Source organism: Phoenix dactylifera, chromosome 17 (assembly GCF_009389715.1).
Source record: "Phoenix dactylifera cultivar Barhee BC4 chromosome 17, palm_55x_up_171113_PBpolish2nd_filt_p, whole genome shotgun sequence".
NCBI classification, from domain to species: domain Eukaryota; kingdom Viridiplantae; phylum Streptophyta; class Magnoliopsida; order Arecales; family Arecaceae; genus Phoenix; species Phoenix dactylifera.
Genome location: NC_052408.1, coordinates 10,819,912 through 10,838,161, shown reverse-complemented (window position 1 = coordinate 10,838,161; position 18,250 = coordinate 10,819,912). Strand labels below are relative to the sequence as shown.

The 18,250-nt window shown below is 37.6% G+C and overlaps 1 protein-coding gene across 6 annotated transcripts; it reads left to right on the top strand.

The window, feature by feature from the left end:
* Positions 1 to 2,726: 2,726 nt before the first annotated feature.
* On the top strand, positions 2,727 to 11,717 carry LOC103696383. Of its 6 annotated transcripts, XR_003383323.2 has the most exons (12): positions 2,728 to 2,882; positions 3,063 to 3,131; positions 4,178 to 4,364; positions 4,672 to 4,998; positions 5,132 to 5,342; positions 8,215 to 8,361; positions 8,442 to 8,566; positions 9,175 to 9,379; positions 9,498 to 9,504; positions 10,383 to 10,633; positions 10,753 to 10,972; positions 11,057 to 11,717. XR_003383323.2 is itself a non-coding variant. In XM_026800870.2 (10 exons), exons 3-9 carry the CDS (start codon positions 4,255 to 4,257, stop codon positions 9,678 to 9,680), a joined length of 1,308 nt encoding a protein of 435 aa, XP_026656671.2. In that variant the 5' UTR covers positions 2,727 to 2,882; positions 3,063 to 3,131; positions 4,178 to 4,254; the 3' UTR covers positions 9,681 to 9,694; positions 10,383 to 10,523. The 6 variants fall into 6 exon arrangements, 3 of the variants coding, with proteins under 3 accessions (XP_026656671.2, XP_008776217.2, XP_008776216.2); XR_602394.4 differs by lacking the exon at positions 9,498 to 9,504; XR_003383322.2 differs by lacking the exon at positions 10,753 to 10,972.
* Positions 11,718 to 18,250: the final 6,533 nt, after the last annotated feature.

Here is an 18,250-nt window from a genome sequence, read left to right as displayed (position 1 = left end):
AATCCCTTCAGCATTAAAGAAGCATTAAAGAGGCATTAAAAACCTAATTTTTATTAAGGACATAATAGGAATTATACATAACTTTTTTTAGGAAAGTGGATGGCCAACCAAATATAAGCACTTTGGAAATTTATCACTTTTCCATGGTCAACCAAATATGACATACCACTATCTTTGACATATTATCTTTATTGCTACCACCAACATATTTTTGGTACTTCTATCATCATTATTGTCATTATCATAACCATGTTGCCATATCACCGACCCTTCTTTCGGTACCACCACTATTACCATCTTTTATTGTCTCGACTATTATCATTATCATCGTCTTGGTTGCCCCCATCATTTTTATATTTAAAAAAAAATTAACTATAACAAATGAATCTGTATATTTAAAATAAAAATATTATAAAATTTTAATTTAAGAAATGAAAAGTGATATCAAATAGAATATTAATGGGGCTGCGGCTTTATGGCGAAGTATGTTTTCCATGAAGCTAATGGGATTACCACTAAGATGGTAGTCCAGTAGTAGCGTGGCCTTACTACTTCCAACCATGTAGTTCCGAGTTCGAAACGCACGGGTGTCGATTAAATTATGGAGACCGGATGCTCCATGCTCGGACATGGGGTCTAGAAGAGCATATTGCCCTGTTAGTAATTTCGGTGGTGCCAGCCTGCCAGGTGTGACGTACCCACACGTGGTATTCGTGCCGGAGCCTAGAGGGGTAACCGAACCGGGCTCATGGATGGGAAGGGTATAAGTAAAATCGGCCGGGGTACCCAATATATGGTCATTTCTGCCCGCATCGAACATTCTTCTGGCGGGGTGGAGGCCTAATAGGGGCTGCTACGCGGGGGTGGGCTTGTCCCTTTCTCCCCCCTCCTTTTTTTCAGGAAAAAAAACTAATGGAGTTGCGGATTGGGTGGCTGTTTATGTAGCCAATTACTCTGGTAGTATTCCGTGGGCTGGTGATGGGAAGTTGCCCCTGGTACTTCGAAGTATTTTATTTTTTGATTTTATTGGATGCATCCGTGCTCGTGGTTTATCCGCCTTAGCCAAAATAGGCCCTGTTTGGGAGAGCTTTTGGAGGGCCAGAAAGCACTTTCTGACCCTCCAAAAGTACTTTTAGATGAAAAACTGTGTTTGGTAAATTTTTCAAAAAGCTGTTTCAGCTTTTGCGGGTAGCTGAAAACAGCTTTTGGGAGGAAGCTGCAATTTGGAGCTTTTGGGAGGAAGCTGTTTCAGCTTTTTCGGAAAACTGTATTTTTGACAAAAATGCCCATATTAAAATAACATAATTACATAGTTTGTCCCTTTATAAACCTAAAAATCTGCTGGAGCCAAGAACCCTAGCCGTCAGACTCCCTTCTGTAAGAAAAGGTATTTTTCTTTTCAATTTTTGTATGCATCTCTTGAACCACATTTTAGAAGAAAATTTTTTTAATCCTTTTCCATACCTTCCAAAATCAATCTATTATTTTTTTTTTATCATCAACCTCGCGGCCCACGCTGAGGTCCTCCTCGAGCGTGGACCACGAAGAAGAACCCCTGGACCGCGAAAAATTATTTTATGAGAAATTATGGGAAATTATTATGGAAAATTATTTTATACTAATAATTATAATATTTTGTACCTTTATTTTTTATTATACTATAAATATAATATCATATTATATTATATCATAATACATTAATATGTTATGTTAAATAATTTAATATTATGTTATATTATGGAAAATTAATTTATACTAATAATTATAATATTTTATACCTTTATAATTGTATTATACTATAAATATTATATTATATTACATTACATTATAATACATTAATATGTTATTTTAAATAATTTAATATTATGTTATATTATGGAAAATTAATTTATAATAATAATTATAATATTTTATACCTTTATTATTGTATTATACTATAAATATTGTATTATATTACATTACATTATAATACATTAATATGTTATTTTAAATAATTTAATATTATGTTATATTATGAGAAATTAATTTATACTAATAATTATAATATTTTATACTTTTATTATTGTATTATACTATAAATATAATATATATTACATTATATCATAATACATTAATATGTTATGTTAAATAATTTAATATTATGTTATATTACCAAATATTAATTTATTCTAATAATTATATTACTATTATGTTATATTAACATAATATTATTTTATATTACAATAATATTATACTATATCGTATATTTATGTATTAATTTATGTTATGTTTTATTATGTTCTGTTGTATAATACTATGCAATGTCCTTTATGGTAATTTTGTCATACAAAAGTACTTTCTCAGTTTGTTTACCAAACACAAAATAAAGTACCACAGCACTTTACGAATGTAGTTACCAAACAGCAAACAGTTTTTTATAACAGCTCTACTTCCAATAGCTCTACTTCCAACAGCTCTACTGCCAACAGCTCCCCAAACAGGGCCATAATAATAATAATAATAATAATAATAATAATAAAATAATATTCGTGGTCTGCGCGTCTGATTATTAGAATATTCTGCACAAGCCATAGAACGCCTAGCTCTTTTATTCGTTCCCAACTCCCACGGAAGGGTCCACATCCCGGTCCATAACGCGACGGATAACTTGGTACATACCAGGCGCTCCCTCGTAGAATAGGCTAGCCACAGAAACTAGCTAGTCGGGATAATGTTGATGGGTCCAACGATTGGACGGTCCAGATCTCATCGGGCCCAGGAGCTGCCCGCCTCTTCTCCGAAGCCCGCAGAGCTCTGGCCACCACGGCATTTTAAGTCCTTCCCCCGTCGTCTTTCGGCGACGGTGGAAGGAGAGCCCGAGGAGGTGGAGTTTTCCAAACAAGGTAGGAATGAACTTCCATTTACCTTATCTTCGAAACACTAGCCCGAAAGATTTCTTTGCAGATTTCCTCCGAGAAACCTAGGGTTTCCATTCTCGATTCAGCGTGCGTCGGAGAAATCTAGGTTTTTTATTTTTACGTTCTTCTTGGATTTTAATATCCATCCGTATTATACGGTTTCAGGGCCTTCTGTTTCGCTGGATCGCATCAAACGTGGATGAGGGAACAAGCTGGCATCATCGCTAGTTGAGTGTAAGATTTTCTTTATTTTTTGATTTATTGGTTTCTTGATTTCAAGATTATTAGCAATGGCTGGACGAGCAAGCTAGGAAATTAAGGTTTTCATCGGATGTGATTTCATTTTTCTATTGTATTCCGGTTTTGTGCTTCAAAATTTTATGTGCATCGCTTTGAATACGGCCATGGATATTGTGCGAATGATTCAGCTATTCTGTAACCAGGAATTACAGAGAATGCACCAGGGATTGTGAACTGCCCTTGTTTACAGTATAACTTGTGTGTCTTTTGTATTGTTAAGAAGCACGTGGTCTCTGTGGTTCTTTTAGTTTCTTAGGGCTCCAAAAGTTCTGGCGTGAACCAAGCAATGGGTTGTTTGAGCTTGGCTTGGATGCTTGGGTAAGAAGGCATGCAAACTTGGGCTTAGGCTTGGACAAGTCTTGTTAGGGAGCAAGCTGAGAATGAACCCAACCTTGATATACCTAATCGCCTATAAACATATTCGAGATTTTTTTTTTTTAAAATAAAAGGGAATACAACTTACCACATAGACCAATCCAAAATATATTCATTGCAGCACATCAGAAAACCCATACAATTTGCAACATTGACATAAGACTCACTTATCAATATTCCCTTGTCAATGAGCCTGTTAAGGGTGAGCTGGCAACTTTTCAGGATTGGATCATTCATAAGACAAACCTAAAATTGCAGCTTGAGTAACTGGTTCATTTGAGGCCCTAAAATTGTTAAGTAAATCATGGTGCTCTTCTTTATTGATTGAAACGTCATTCTTAATAGCGAAATACCTAACCATTATTGGAAACAATTAGGGTTTGGATAAATTCTGTTGATCTAATGCTGAGAAACATAATATTGGATCTTCTTTTTGGGGTGGTGGCGGTGGTTTGGGGTGGGGTATGTTCAACCATCCTTCCAAGAAACTACAATTGCTTTGATATGCTTTGATGTGTAAATTGACGTGTTAAATGGGGCTTGATTCCAATTTTAGTTTTTTGGATTCATTTAAGCTATAGCTGACTTCCATCCGTATGATGCAGAAAATGATCTGGCGTCGGGTCCAATTTGCCCTTTAATGATGTGATGAAATGCGTTGAATAAAACATTTGAATTTTAAATGGCGGATTGTGCTGTTATGCCATTGCATGCCCATCTACAAATGGATAGGATTTGGTCCAAAAGTGTTCTCTTCGTGCCTAAAAAAGCTTATGCAAGGATATCATGGAGGTGAGTTTGCTTTCATTGTGAGTTTGCTTTCATTTATTTTTTTATTCACTTTCATGCATGTTTGCGTTTTTTGTTGTGCACGGTAGAAGGGCATTTTTCTTGTTTCTCTTACCTCTTTCGTAGTTGGGGCGTTCTGCCATGTATATATGGCATTTATTCATCAGGCAAATAAGTGTAGCCTTTATGAGAAAACCATTTGTAATCTGATAATACATACTTTCAAGGAATTTGAGAAATTTGAAGCACTTTCCTCAGTTATTTTACATTTTAGTGATATGATTGCTTAGATGGATTAATCCTTGTACAGGAATTACTTATTTATGAAAAGTAATCTTGTTTCTCGATTTCAATCACCCAAAGTTCATGTGGATGGTGCTTCTTTTCGCATAGCATTAGAAGGAAGCCAGTGCATGAAGAAGAGTTTCTGTAAGTGTTGTTGCTTTGGGTCTTTGACAAATCCTGAGGGTGCAGTACCATCGAATTGGGTGTCTGTTGTCGACCAAATGCTTCTAATGGTCAGTATAGTCTTTGCACATCTGGCTGGGGTAATACCCGGCAGGAGGGCATACATTGGCATGAATAATAACACTACAAGTCAACATCATGATGCTGCAAGCTCGACCAATTATGGTAGGTAAGAGTAGGCCACTCAAAATTTTGTAAGTGTATTAGGTGCCATATTCATCACATTTCTCAAAATAAATACTCCATGCTCATAATGAGCTTATCCTTTTGTGGTCGATATGGATACATTGTTTCTTTGGCAGGTCTACAGAGTCCAATATGAATGATCCTTGGATTGAAGTAAAAGAGAAACTTATGGATGCTTTGACTGCTATTGAACATGATGGAAGGATGGAGAACAGAGCAGCTGAACATGAAAATGAAAGCAAAATGCATCCCTTGAATATCTTTGCTGTTGATAAAGGTCCCAGACTGCGGTTGCTTTGGGTTACTTTACAGCAACTTCAAAAAGAGGCAGGCACTGACTTTTAGTTTCCTTTTATATATTTGATCGCATTGCATACTCGTATAGAGTTGCATAATCTTATATTATGGCCTGTCTTTCATGCTCTAAAGGAATTGAGCCAGCTGCCTCTCAAAATATTTTGGATCATAACCCCCCCCCCCCCACCCCGCCCACCCCCAAAAGAAAAAAAAAACAGTGGGTTCCTGGACTCTTGAGGAGAGTATATCCTACATTTTTGTCAAGGACCAAGCAGAAGGAGTAATATGTAAAGAGAATGTGTTTATAAATATGCACTAAGCTTTTTCGAAGATGCACTCAATTATATGTCTTTCCAACCAATGCATTCGAAAACAACGGTTGGGTGGGTTTTTTTCTTGTCAATTCCAGGGGCATCATGTCAGTATTGATCTGCTTATGTCACTCTCTTCCTGGGATCTCTCTCCAACTAATACCCATCCCTGTTGCCATAAAGAACTAAATGTTTATTTGTCAATTTGCATTGCAAAACAACATTTGGGTGGGCTTTTTTTTTTTTTTTCTTGTCAACTCCAAGGGCATCATTTCAGTACTTACGAGCTTACGACACTCTCTTCCTTGGATCTCTTTGCAACCAATACCCATCCCCAGTGCGGCAAGAACTAGGTGTTTAGTTTTCAATTTGCTAATTAATTTTATTTAGACAACCATTCAATTATATCTTCTTCCAACCAATCCTTCTCAAAACAACAATTTTCTTCCTCGTCTACATTAGAGTCATCCTTATTTTTCTTGTGTCAACCTCTTTGTAGGATCTTTCTCTGGCTAATAACCCTCCGGCAATGCCACAAAGAACTAGGCATCTTTGCTGTTTTATCAAGTGGATTGTTTATGGGTCAACAAGTTCAACCACTAGCAAGTAGGGGTTGGAAAGTCTTGACAAATTGGCAACTTAGATCAAGTTGGATAAACTCTCACTGGTTGTTGTTGATGGTAATTTCCTTCCCATTTATCCGTGATACATAAAGCAAGCAAGTGACTAACTCCTAGAAGTCATCCCCCAAAGTGGATAGTATGGCTGAAAGCGGGTCGGATTATATCTGACCATATCTGTTTCCGTATCCGATTCGGGTCGGATTCAGATGCTGTTTTTTTGGTCCAATCGGTTTCGGATATGGATTCGGATAGTCAGTTCAAAAATCTTTCAGATACAGATGCGAATACACCTGATTTTTTCGGATTCGGATCCGGATTCGGATATCCGTATAACAAGGATAAGTAAAATCAAGTTTAAGTTAAGCTAAATTAGAGAACCAATTTAGATGATTAGCTAAACCTAAACTAAAAAGAATCTAGATATTGGATGATCGTTACTTAATATAATAACCCAAATACAGAATACCCGAGTCGAATAAAATCTTTCGAATCATCTCGCATGCCTGAAAGACTCAAATCTCTCATTTGTCCATTTTGTCCCTCTTTTTTTTTTTGTCGTCTTTAAGCAACTAGGATTTCAAAGATTTTGTTTACTTCCTAGTTTCCATCTGGTGATTGCAACCGTCGACAGTCGTGAGACGCCCTTGAGCAACCTTGAGTAGTATATCCTTTATGAAGTTATTAGGTTTATTGTTGATAAATGCTTGTTAAAATTATATTTTTATTTTTTTTTGATCATATATTTATTGCTAGTTTTCATCATTGAATTTTGCTCATATTTGATTAATATTCGAAAAAGTATCCAATTTATATCCGTATTCGAATAAAAAAATATGGATATGTTTAATATTCGTTCTGTGTTTATAATAAATATGGATATGCTTAATATCCGATTTGTATCCGTATCCATTTAGAACAAATGTGAATATTAATTTTGATATCCATTTAATATCCGTATCAGTATCTATATTCGTTAAAAAATATAGGTACAAATATGTATATATCAATATCTGATCCATATTCGATCTGTTTTCAACCCGAGTGGATAGAGTCATGATAAACTACTTGGGCAATTTCTTATCGTCATCTTCAATTACAACAAAGAAATTGAGCTTCTGTAAAGAACAATTTTCGTGATGATCATCGATACTTCTTTCGGGATAGTAGATCATCAATTGCAATGAGTCTGATCATAACTTCCTTTTTATTTAGAACTCAAGATTCATGATATTTGTCTAGATGACTGTTTTGTGGAGGATCATCATTGTGGATAACCTTGGCAATAGAAGAACAGAAATTGATGCATGTCTTTGCCTTCTTGAAGATGAGATATTATGAGCTCTTATGCCTCTTTGTTGTTATTTATTTGGGTTGTTTGTTGCCATGTCCTTGTTGCAACCAACGAAAAATATTGGAGTTAGGCTTCATTCTCTTCCATATGTATTACATACTATGATTATCTCTTAAGAGTTGAATTAGATATATGATTGCTAAGTTCTAACTGCTGTTCTACATGCTTTTATGATAGCATTTATGACTGGGATGTTATGCATTTGTTTCAGAAGCTTAAGGATTTAACCAGTAATAAATTTAATTTCTGACAATTAATACATTATAGAGGTTTCTAAAAGAATGTCTATATCCAAGTCATAACGCGTTGTTGGTCTGTCTAGTTTCACAATTTTGTTCCTAGAAATCGTATTTGGGTTTTTGCATTCTGGTTATTCCGACTGCTTCTTAATCTACAAAATGGTCAAAAAAAATTTGTAAAGATTGCATCGCGAAAATCATTAATTTTTAGGTTCTCTTCCAATGATTTGTGAATGTTTGTGAGTGCCTAAATAGTTCCATAGCCTCAAGGATTACAAAAAACTAAATATGTGTTATTCTTTTTCTCTAGAAGCATCAATTTTCTTAGTGTCATGTAAACATTTGCCATCTTCCTGAAGATGCCATGATTTTATTCAGGTCCATCATATCTCACAAACCCATGAGTCTGTTAGCCGGGATATCTGGCTACTTGTTGCCTTGGAAGTCATAAAAGGAGCAATCCAACCGGTGTACATAAAATGGCTCGAGAAGGAACTGACCCTGGAAATTGGACAACCTGATACGGTACCCGTGAACTTTCAGAATGTTTGTTATTTGTCTTTTAACTTTCTGCTGACTTGTTAAAATGTGCATTCCTGTTTCAGAAGCTTACTGATAGAATGCTCGGGAAGTTAAATGGAGCTGATAGAATCTTACAGAATATTAGTAGATCGGGGAAGGCTGAACTCTATGCTGACTTGCTGTTCTTCCTTAGATTTGGTTCTCTCAGGTATCATGAAAACCTCTACATTTCTTATCGCTATATATCTGAAGTATGCATGACCTAGAACCAGCATGTTTCAATGTCCTAATATACTACTGCCTAACAAGTCAAGATCTGTAAACTTATTGTTTAGGATTCTGTAATTTCTGAATCAAGAACTGACAAATTGTCACTCAGTGAATTTAATAATGGATAACCTTTAACATTACTTCTCACGATTTAATAAACTTCAGAATTTTACCTACTATTAAAGAAGTATGACCACCGAATTGTTGTCAATAACTTAAATAGCTTTTTGTGGTTTTCTACCGACTGCTTAAAAGGAACATGTACTGCAATAAAAGAATGAAGGGGTTTATCATTTTTGTAATGTGTCTATAAAATTCAACATTCCTACTGCTCTATTCTTCTCAGCAATCAATTAACTTGTACATTCTTGTTATGCAAATTCTATGCCAAGGTGTCGTTAAATCAGTGAATATTAAATTTGGATTCTTCTTACATAGAAAATATCTGCATGTTAGATTTCATACATAATTATGCCATTTGGAAATATATGCGCATGTGAAGTGTACACCAATATGAAAATAATATTTTCCATCTTCTGATACCAGAAATGGATGCTGTTACGACAATAGACTTCTGACTCGACATGGAGTTGACATTCTGGAAGATCTGGTGATTCTGTTAGCAGATGAAATTGCAAGCATTTATCTTGAACTGATTTCTATTGACAGTGATATGTCCAGTGAGATGAATGGCTTGGGCTTAACTTTGTGTTCTCTGTCTACCAGATCGCTTCAAAGACTAAGAAATGAGGTAAGGTGACTAAAATGCTTTCTTAGCAAATTTTGCTATCAATTTACTTGTTGAACTGATGTATGACAACTTTGATCCTGGATTTTGAGTCTTATAGATCTGTGACATTGTCATGCAGGTCTTTGGTAAGATTCGTTCTATGCTGTGCATCATTAATGATGTACATGGTGACTTATCCATTTCTAATCATTTGGAAACTTGTTGCCAATATATATACATTGCTGATGTATATACTGCAATATATACAACAAAGACTACTGCAAAATATACACAACGATTTATCAACAATCCCATAATCTGATGCGAGCATTATAGGTAGGTGACTTCTTCTATGGGTGAAGAGAGAAAAAAGAACATAAAAAATTCACAGTAGTTATTAGGACAAGGTTCATCATCTCTACTACCTGGTAGATAGAGTGGAAGAAGGATGAAATTGTGTCAGCTTATACATTAAACCAAAGCTTTCATCTGGAGCAAAACAAAGCAGTATTCTCATATAAGATAGTGCTGATTTAATTGATTTATTCACCAAAATGAATTGTTCTAACTTATCTATAGTTAGTCTTTGTTTTTTCCCTTATTTTTACAGTCTCTTTTTGTAGTTTTTGTTATTTACATTTGCCAAACTTAAGAGGCAAAAGAAAGAAAGAAGCAGTCGTATGAGGAGGTGACTTATCACCGATCAGTGCAGCAGAGCAATCTGCTTGACTGCTATATCTCCTTCTGTCATATACAGGATATCGATGGTCCTGATTAGTTACTTTATGAATTGTGTGAAACAGTTACTGTCTTGTTGCTTAATGGAATAGTTGGTCTCTTTTATTTGGCCTGTTACACAATTGTGGTAGCTTTTGCCATGTACATAATAGGACATCTGCACTCACGGACATATGCATGATGTCATGGATGTTGCAAGCAGGTTAGCAGGAAACTTGCACATTCTTTAGGTTGATGTATCTTTTAATTTGATATTCACTGACTAATCTCTCATCTTGGTTTACAGGTGGTATTGAACCAGTGGCTTCAGCAAAACTTCAAGTCGGTTGTCACAATGTATGAGGACCGATTTGAGTTAGTTGTCTTCAGCAGGAAACAGCTAGAGGACTCAGTGGACAGTCGACATGAGAAGATTATTTGGTGGAAGAAGTTTGCTTTCAGAAAGTCAACAAGACCATCCTTATTGCATCATGTCCAGATCAACCCATTTTCCTTGCCTGTCAAACGAACCAAGGAGTTGAGAGCCCTGACTGGATGGTACTGTTATTCGCTAGTGCAGTTCTTATTGAATGTTTTGGTCATGTTAACTTAATCATTCAAACCAAAATTTTCAGCATGCCTTTTCAATTGAATTGGCATTTACCTGTGTTTTTCAGAGTCTACATATGGTTATTTCATCTCAAAATCCAAGCTAAATGATGGGGCATGGTTACCTTCCATACTACTAAGATCCATCTTTAACCATTGCTTTATGGGGTACTGATGGGTGATTATTTATTTATGGCCTGTCTAAGGGCCTCAATCACCCGACAACTTGTGGCTGATTGGTTCTTAATTCTAAAAGCTTTTTAACTCCTGCGGAACTGATTTATATAAGTGGGTATCTTTTACTAAGCTAAACCAGTCTTGTTCAGATATATTCGGACAATTATATGACAGAAGGTTTTGATGTTCTTGCAGGAGGTACTACTTTAGCTTGTATCTGGAGTTCTCAGATATCACAATGCCTTTTGCTAGAGCTGTTTTTACCAAGATTAGGGGTGCTGTTTCTTTCTTCCTAATGTGTATGATTGGAAGGTCTTTAGGACTTATTTTTAACGGGATAAGGCAGTCCTTGGGCTGGAGGTAAGATGTCTTTGTTTCGGTTTTCCTTTATTTGTCACCATTTATTGACATCTTTTTTTTCCTGAAACTATGGGGAAAGAATGATGCATGACACTTGGAAGTTAAACTTGTTTTCTTCTATTACCCGCAAAATATAAATATTTTAGAAGCAAATGAATTTTTTTGAGCAAGCACCTTTTGATTGATAAAGGCTTTTCTTCTGTTTTTTATGTTTTAACTTTCTGCTGCAACTACCTCTTCTATTTGTTGATCTTCTTGAAGGATTATAACTTTCCAAGAAATTGATAGTTCACTGCTGTTTGGTACTAGAAATTCTTCTGATATCCGTTCAATGTATACTAGACCTTGTTTCTATCTTTTCTCATTGTATGTTAGTTTTTTAGTTGTTTTGAGAAACTTGAGGTGAAATTGATTGTGATTAGGTAAAGATTGAGTCCAGAAATTCTTCTGATATCTGTTCAATGTATACTAGACCTTGTTTCGATATTTTCTCATTGTATGTTTAGTTTTTTAGTTGTTTTGAGAAATTTGAGGTGAAATTGATTGTGATTAGGTAAAGATTGAGTCCAGAGCTTCAGGATGAAGATGAGTGAGCCGTGATGTTTGTTGTCAGGGCTAACCACAATTATAAACTGAATTCCAAGTATTAGAACCTTTATTTTTTCTCGAAAAAAAAAAACAAGTATATATGGAGAACCTTTACTGCATGTAAAAGAGATGCAGTTTAATATTTATCATCACTCAGATTTTGAAAACAAATAAATTTGCGTTAATACAATATGAGAGACAAAATGAACAGTTGAAAGAGGCTCTCATTAATGAATTCGCCTATTTGTTAGCTTTGCTTGCCATTCCAAGCTTTAGTCCCCAGAAAGTTACATGAGCAGATGAGATGGGCCTTCAGAAAACCTTAAAAAAAAAAAGCCGAGTCATTGACATCTCACCAAAATTATTATTTTAATTATACTACCTATCAGCTGCCTGTTTGCAACCCAACCCCCTGCACAGAGAACGCCTTTCCAAGTTCAGCTTCCATCATGAAAAGAAATAAGCCTTTTTCTCTCCTAATAATCAAATTTATGCAACAGAAGATAAGATGATGATTTCTTGGAATCCAAGGTGAGGACATGCAATCTTGTGCATGTGATATAGCGATAGGTCCCTCGAATAATTTTGTAGCAAGTTAGCTGTCATGGTGCCCCTTTTATCGTACTGGAACATAGAATCCTGCATGGATCTTGTCCTTTTGTATTGGCTGATACGATCTGTGTATGGTAACTCGTAAGCAGCTGTTAATGGCAACTATGGATGAAATCCCATTTAGCATAATCTTAAAATTACAAGAGGAACTGTGGTAGAATCCCACTAGATGATGATATGGATGGGGGGAAGAAACCCACTAGATGATGAAATGGGAAAAAAGAAAAATCTAATTCATAAAATCGAAAATAACTCTGTCCATGGAAAACATATAAAAAAAGGGAGCCTAATCAATGCTGGTTGGCGCATCTTCATGATGCTTGCGTTGCAAGAGGTTGCGAGGTCCAGGATTCAAATTCAAAGGGTGACGTTCGCCCACCATACATTGAGAGAGAGAGAGAGAGAGAGCTACCAATTGATGATGTCTTGCCTGACTTCACTCTCTTTGCAATCCGGTGCCTTCGCTCGACATCTAGTGCCATCGGCCGAGAAAGTCCAACCTTGGGTCTCCCTTATTGAGGTTGTTTACCCCCTGAAGAGTTCCCGCAGGTTGGAGGTGCATTTTCTTTTGGCTGTAATATTGGTTGGATAGGGAGAGCTGAAGGGAGTAGAAAGTAATGATACTATAGTAGAAAGCCTGCAGCATGCATAGGAAAGCAAGACGTTTTGCATGTTGGCTAGTAATACTAATGCTTCTCTCTGTAAATGAACTTTAAAAAGCAAAAAGTATAATTCCTTATCATTGTCGTAAAAAATAAAACTATCTCATCGATCAGCCTCTTCTGAAAAGCCCCCCCCGGGGTTCTGCTTTCTTTTCCGACCATGATAGCCCGTTGGTGTTGGTGAATGAATATCTCTCTGTCGAACCTTCGAGCGCCATTATGCGAGGCCAGAGCATGGTTGTTATCTCATCCTTCACTTGTGGTTCCTTGCTCAATTATCAATTACAGTCCTAGTCACCTCAAGATGTGACTTGATATTCCATTATAAAAAGAAGGAACCTTTGAAATTTCTTGGGAGAGCCAAAAGTACCGAAGATCGCATCGTTTTCCCTTTCCCACCAGGATATTGGCTTGGGAGCCCGAGGAGCATGATTGAAGCCATACCGACGCCCCCCCCCAGGACAGAAGCAGGCACGAGACTTATTCCGAACCTGAGCCTTACGCCTGCCAAACGGAAACGGCATTGGAAAAATGGGAAGGAATGGTAATTCTAGTCCGTCCTGCTTATACCGAGAATAACTACTCCAGGGGAAGGCTACGATGACTTGTATGTAGCATAAAGCCCTCATTTATTCCAGCCTCTTTTTAGCCAAAAAGAAAGAAAGAAAAAATCACTGATGGAATAACTACTCCGACGCGAACACTATTTTCTTTTCTATTTTTTCTTTTTCCAGAACCAGAAGCGGCCATTAGGTACAACTTTTCTGTTCGAACTATTTACCCAACTGGTTGGGTGTGGGGGCTCCCATACACCCCATTGTGGAGACAAGTCTGGGATTTCACAGCAGCCCGTAGAGTAGGATGCCTTGCTTTACCTTGTCTTTGGAAAAGCATGCCAGATCTCCCTCATCATCTTTTATGCGTAGGGTTATGTCACAAGTCCAAACAGCAGATATCTTCAGCAGCCACCCAACCGAGAAAAAGCTCTCCTATTGTGTCTTTACATGGAGGCCCTTCCCCAACCTTAGGTGCAAAATCCATCAAATGCTTTAGCTGCTTATTAGTTACACCTTCGCTGCGATCCCACTTAATACTGGCTTGCACTGAAATGATAAGCTAGTTTCTAACTAAGAATCACTATTTGAACTTCCAAGTCCGACCTATTCACGTCATGCATGATCGGTCCATTTCTGTCTCATGGTAAACTATATTTTTGTTTGATGGATTGATGTCAACCCTTTAGATATATTAACCTTTGTTGGTTGGTCTAGTCTGATTAAAGTATGAACAGTTTGTGCAAAACCTGGACCCTTTTGAAAGATTACGAGAATATCATTTGCATGATCCAAGCCATGAGTCCAGATTTTTTCGGTTTTTCTTAGGGTCCCAACCAATGGGACTTAGGTTGCAGGTCCATCCTGTACCCTTACCGCTTCACAGCGCTGAATCCAAACAAAGGCTAATTTCACCGAATTTGAGTACCCCAACAGTCAGAAGTAACCAATATTTGCTCTTGAAGAATGATTTTCTTGCAAATCTTTTATGAATGGTTTCTGTGAACTTTTTCTTTTCTAATAACGGCTGGCTGGCTTTGCTTTCCTCCTCATAAAAAAAAAAAAAAACAAAAATTTGCTGAAGAATGATACCATTATTTAAATCGTGATGCTTTTAATGCTGGTCTTTATTTCGAGCGAATCATAGCTTTTTGATCTCCACCCTGCAACAAATCATTTCGCAAGCAATCCTTCGAGTTGTTTGTACCTCAAATTAGCATTCCATCTTTTATGGTGATGATGTTGATGGTGATGGTCGTCAATCTTGTGGAAAGATAGGCTATAAGAGTCTTGGATTCTTTTCCACAATTCAACGACAGGCTCCCTGCCACACCGCCGGAGGCGCACAACGTTTTAAGAAAACAAGGTGGCACATGTCATCTCATTTAATGAATCTTAACAACCCGTCCATTAGGAGGTAGATAAAGTAAGGAGTAGCCATGTAACAGCTCCATCCCCATTCAATGATTCTTCTGTCATATTTTGAATTCAACTAGTAAGGTTTGGCCTTTTCCGCTTATCTTTACATGTGTTCTTCTGTTCCTCGGGCCTCCTTTCCTCTCTCATTCGAAGGCTTTCCTCACTTTGTTGGCTCGAGTGGTTCATGGATACTGGTCTCTTGTGGGCTCTTCGGGTGGGAGTTTCAGGTCTTCAGGCTGAAATCTGCATGGCAATCGACCAAAGCCTTCTTAGGAGATCAAATCTGCTACGCTTATGGTTCCTCTGCCTCTTTCTACTGCCCTTGGCTCGGCCAGCTGATCAGCTGAAGATCTCCATGGCCCCAGCTCTCTCTACCCGGCGGCTTCTCTTCCATTCTGCATCCCAAACCACCAAGTTGCATCCACAGCAGGTTGGCGTCCCATCTTCCCAGTTTGAAGAGAGCAAGCATGAAGTCCCCAGCGGCCCAAACCCCGTCTCCAATAGGTAGCTTCATTGGCATGGCCGCCAATACTTGCTTCTCGCTAGAAACACTGCTGCCATTTTGATCACTTGTACTACGGTCGCTAATCAAACTTAACGTGTGTTTTGTGTGTGTGTGTGTGTGTAATAGTCAGCACCTTCTTCTTCACCCAACAATGTATATATGAATAATCGCCATACATCCTTTTCTTCTTTCACTGAGAGGGAGCTCTTAGGGAACATCAGTGTGCAAAAATCCATGTCTAATATGCCTGTATGCGTATCTATGAATAGATTAGATGCGTTGTGTAGACTGAGAAATCATGCTCGTCAATCTTGATTCACATACCTGAGAATACGGATGGACTGAAGATTCAGCTGTCTAGAACCTTCAAACAGTGAATCAGCTCAAGGCTTATTTTGTTTGAAAATGCTAGTTTGAGGCCAAGCAGTGAAAATATAAGAAAGCTTTATAAAATCGAGATTTTTTTTTTCCTTTTTGTATTGTCAGTGATGTAAATTGTAATCAAGGCAGGGGATTTTGACTTAAAATTATCACCATAGATTTAGCATAAAGTGTGCGCCTTGGTGCAACGGTAAGGTTGCTCTATTTTGATCCGAGCGTGATGATCCGACATATGAAACAGCTTTTCCACACACAGACAAAACTGTATATATCTGACCCTCGAATGTCCTTTTACCATAGATTTCGGATCTAGCTACAGTCCCATCAATTATGGCTATTATCTCACTAACTAAGCAAGTATATAGAATGTCCCAATATTTCCTAAGACCATATAATTTTCTCAGAGGAGCACTGCTTGCTGTGAGATTATTTTGGAAAAAAGACATTGAGAAGGAAAATTGAAGAAAAAGATGGTTCCCATGACTCTAGTTTTGCAGCATGAGATGCCCGTACTCCCCTCTATGCTTGCTTGGATAGGGACCAAACCTGGCAAACATTGTCCACTGTCGTCAGATCTGAGCAAAATGACTTACGGCAATCCATTGGGTTGCTTTGTCTTCGGATCCAAGGTGCCTGAAAACTATGGCTATGAGTTGGTATTTACTCATGTAAGGAAATTCACAGAACTAAAGAGTGATTTACTGATTTGTATTCTTGTTCACGGGAACATGATAATGCTAGATTGATGCATTAAGCTAACGGGATGTTGTCTTTGCTCTCAATGGTGAGAATCTACGTGTATACACAGCCACTTCGACTCGATATCATTTACCACTGAGTCTACCAATACCATAACTTGTATAGATCTATAAAGAGGTGGGAAATATGTGCAGAATTAGTAGTGATGGATAAAATAAACCACCACAGTAAAGTTGGTTGGTGAGTTTAGTAGGAAGGAGATCATCCCTTGCTGAGCCAGATGCTCTGTTACATTACGTCTTCAATGTCAGATGTCAGAGGTGAGAGCATCTTCAAACCTCAGCAGGCAAGCAATTAACAGACATGCAGCATGAAAGGGCAGCTAGTTATCAAAAGAGAACTACTAGTCCTGCTGCAGTTCTCTCTCTTTCTTTTGTTTGTTTCAATGTTGCCATCTCTTGCAGCTCGGATCATCTCTACACATGAACTTCTCACACCTTAACCGTTCATTGTCCTTTGCAGCATCCAAATGAAGCTTTGGGGTTAGGTGTTGTTGGGGCAGGGGTAAAACACTGAATGAGAAAATTTAACATCAACAATAGTCATGTTCTCACCTCATGTTAGTTGGAAAAATAGTCGACCTGTTACCATATAGCAGTAGCTGTGCATCTCAGACTGTCAGACATGGCACGTCATAAATGAGAGAAGTACTGGTATCTCATCCCCAGTAAAATTTCATCCAGTATGATGCATAATCACTCTATCTTCAATAATTCACTGAAACACAAATAATTGCATTCTCGATCCATATTCGAAAGCACGGTACGATGCGTAACATACCATACCAATTCGGTATCAATATCGATACTGTGCTAGTGTGGCACTGATATGGTCTGGTACCGCGACGGCGAACTTTGTTCGAAAGGGTAATCCAAGAGAATGAGGCTCCTGTATAGCTCCAAGAATAATCGCAATATTTTCTGCAAATGAGATAAGGAGCGCAATTTACCAGTCTCCACAGTGTTTTCAGGATGTCAGGTTTTTTAATGGTGAAGATGGGAATAAAAGAGTTCTGCCAGGATCTGAAGAAAAGAATAAGAGGCAGGCATCCTCTTGTAACTCTGGTTTACATCAATTTACTACTGACCATATTGTATGGAGTTCTAATTTTTAAACAGCCATGCAAAAAATTTAACAAGAAACTGAAGAGAAATCTTCAGTCAATGAAGTGATTCAGAGTAAATAGCTTTACAAACTAGAGACATGAATTCGCAATTCTTTGACTACCAGTCAAGATCCACCCCCCACCCCCCCCCCCCCCCCCCCCCCCCCACCCCCCCAACCCCACCCCCGGGTTTTTCCCAATGGAAATTCCATGTCTTTAGATTGACATACAGTTTAATGGAGCTTCTGCCCTTTACAGTTAGATGTGAGAATGGTTCAACAAAGTACAAAGCATGGTACGCCGGGCATTTCATATTGTACTGGTTCGGTACCGGTATCTGATACGGGAGGTGTTGATATCTGATATGCCAAAAAAATTTCATACCATACCATACCGTACGGATATTGTACTAGTATAGTACTGATACGGAGTTTGATACTAAGA

Bases quoted from the DNA above. Each gene is read 5' to 3' on its own strand.
- LOC103696383 (XM_008777994.4), top strand. From the start codon at position 4,255: ATGGCGGATTGTGCTGTTATGCCATTGCATGCCCATCTACAAATGGAT. The intron at 5,343-8,214 runs GCAGGCACTGAC...GATTTTATTCAG, and splicing joins TACAGCAACTTCAAAAAGAG to GTCCATCATATCTCACAAAC. The intron at 9,380-10,382 runs GTAAGGTGACTA...CTTGGTTTACAG, and splicing joins TTCAAAGACTAAGAAATGAG to GTGGTATTGAACCAGTGGCT.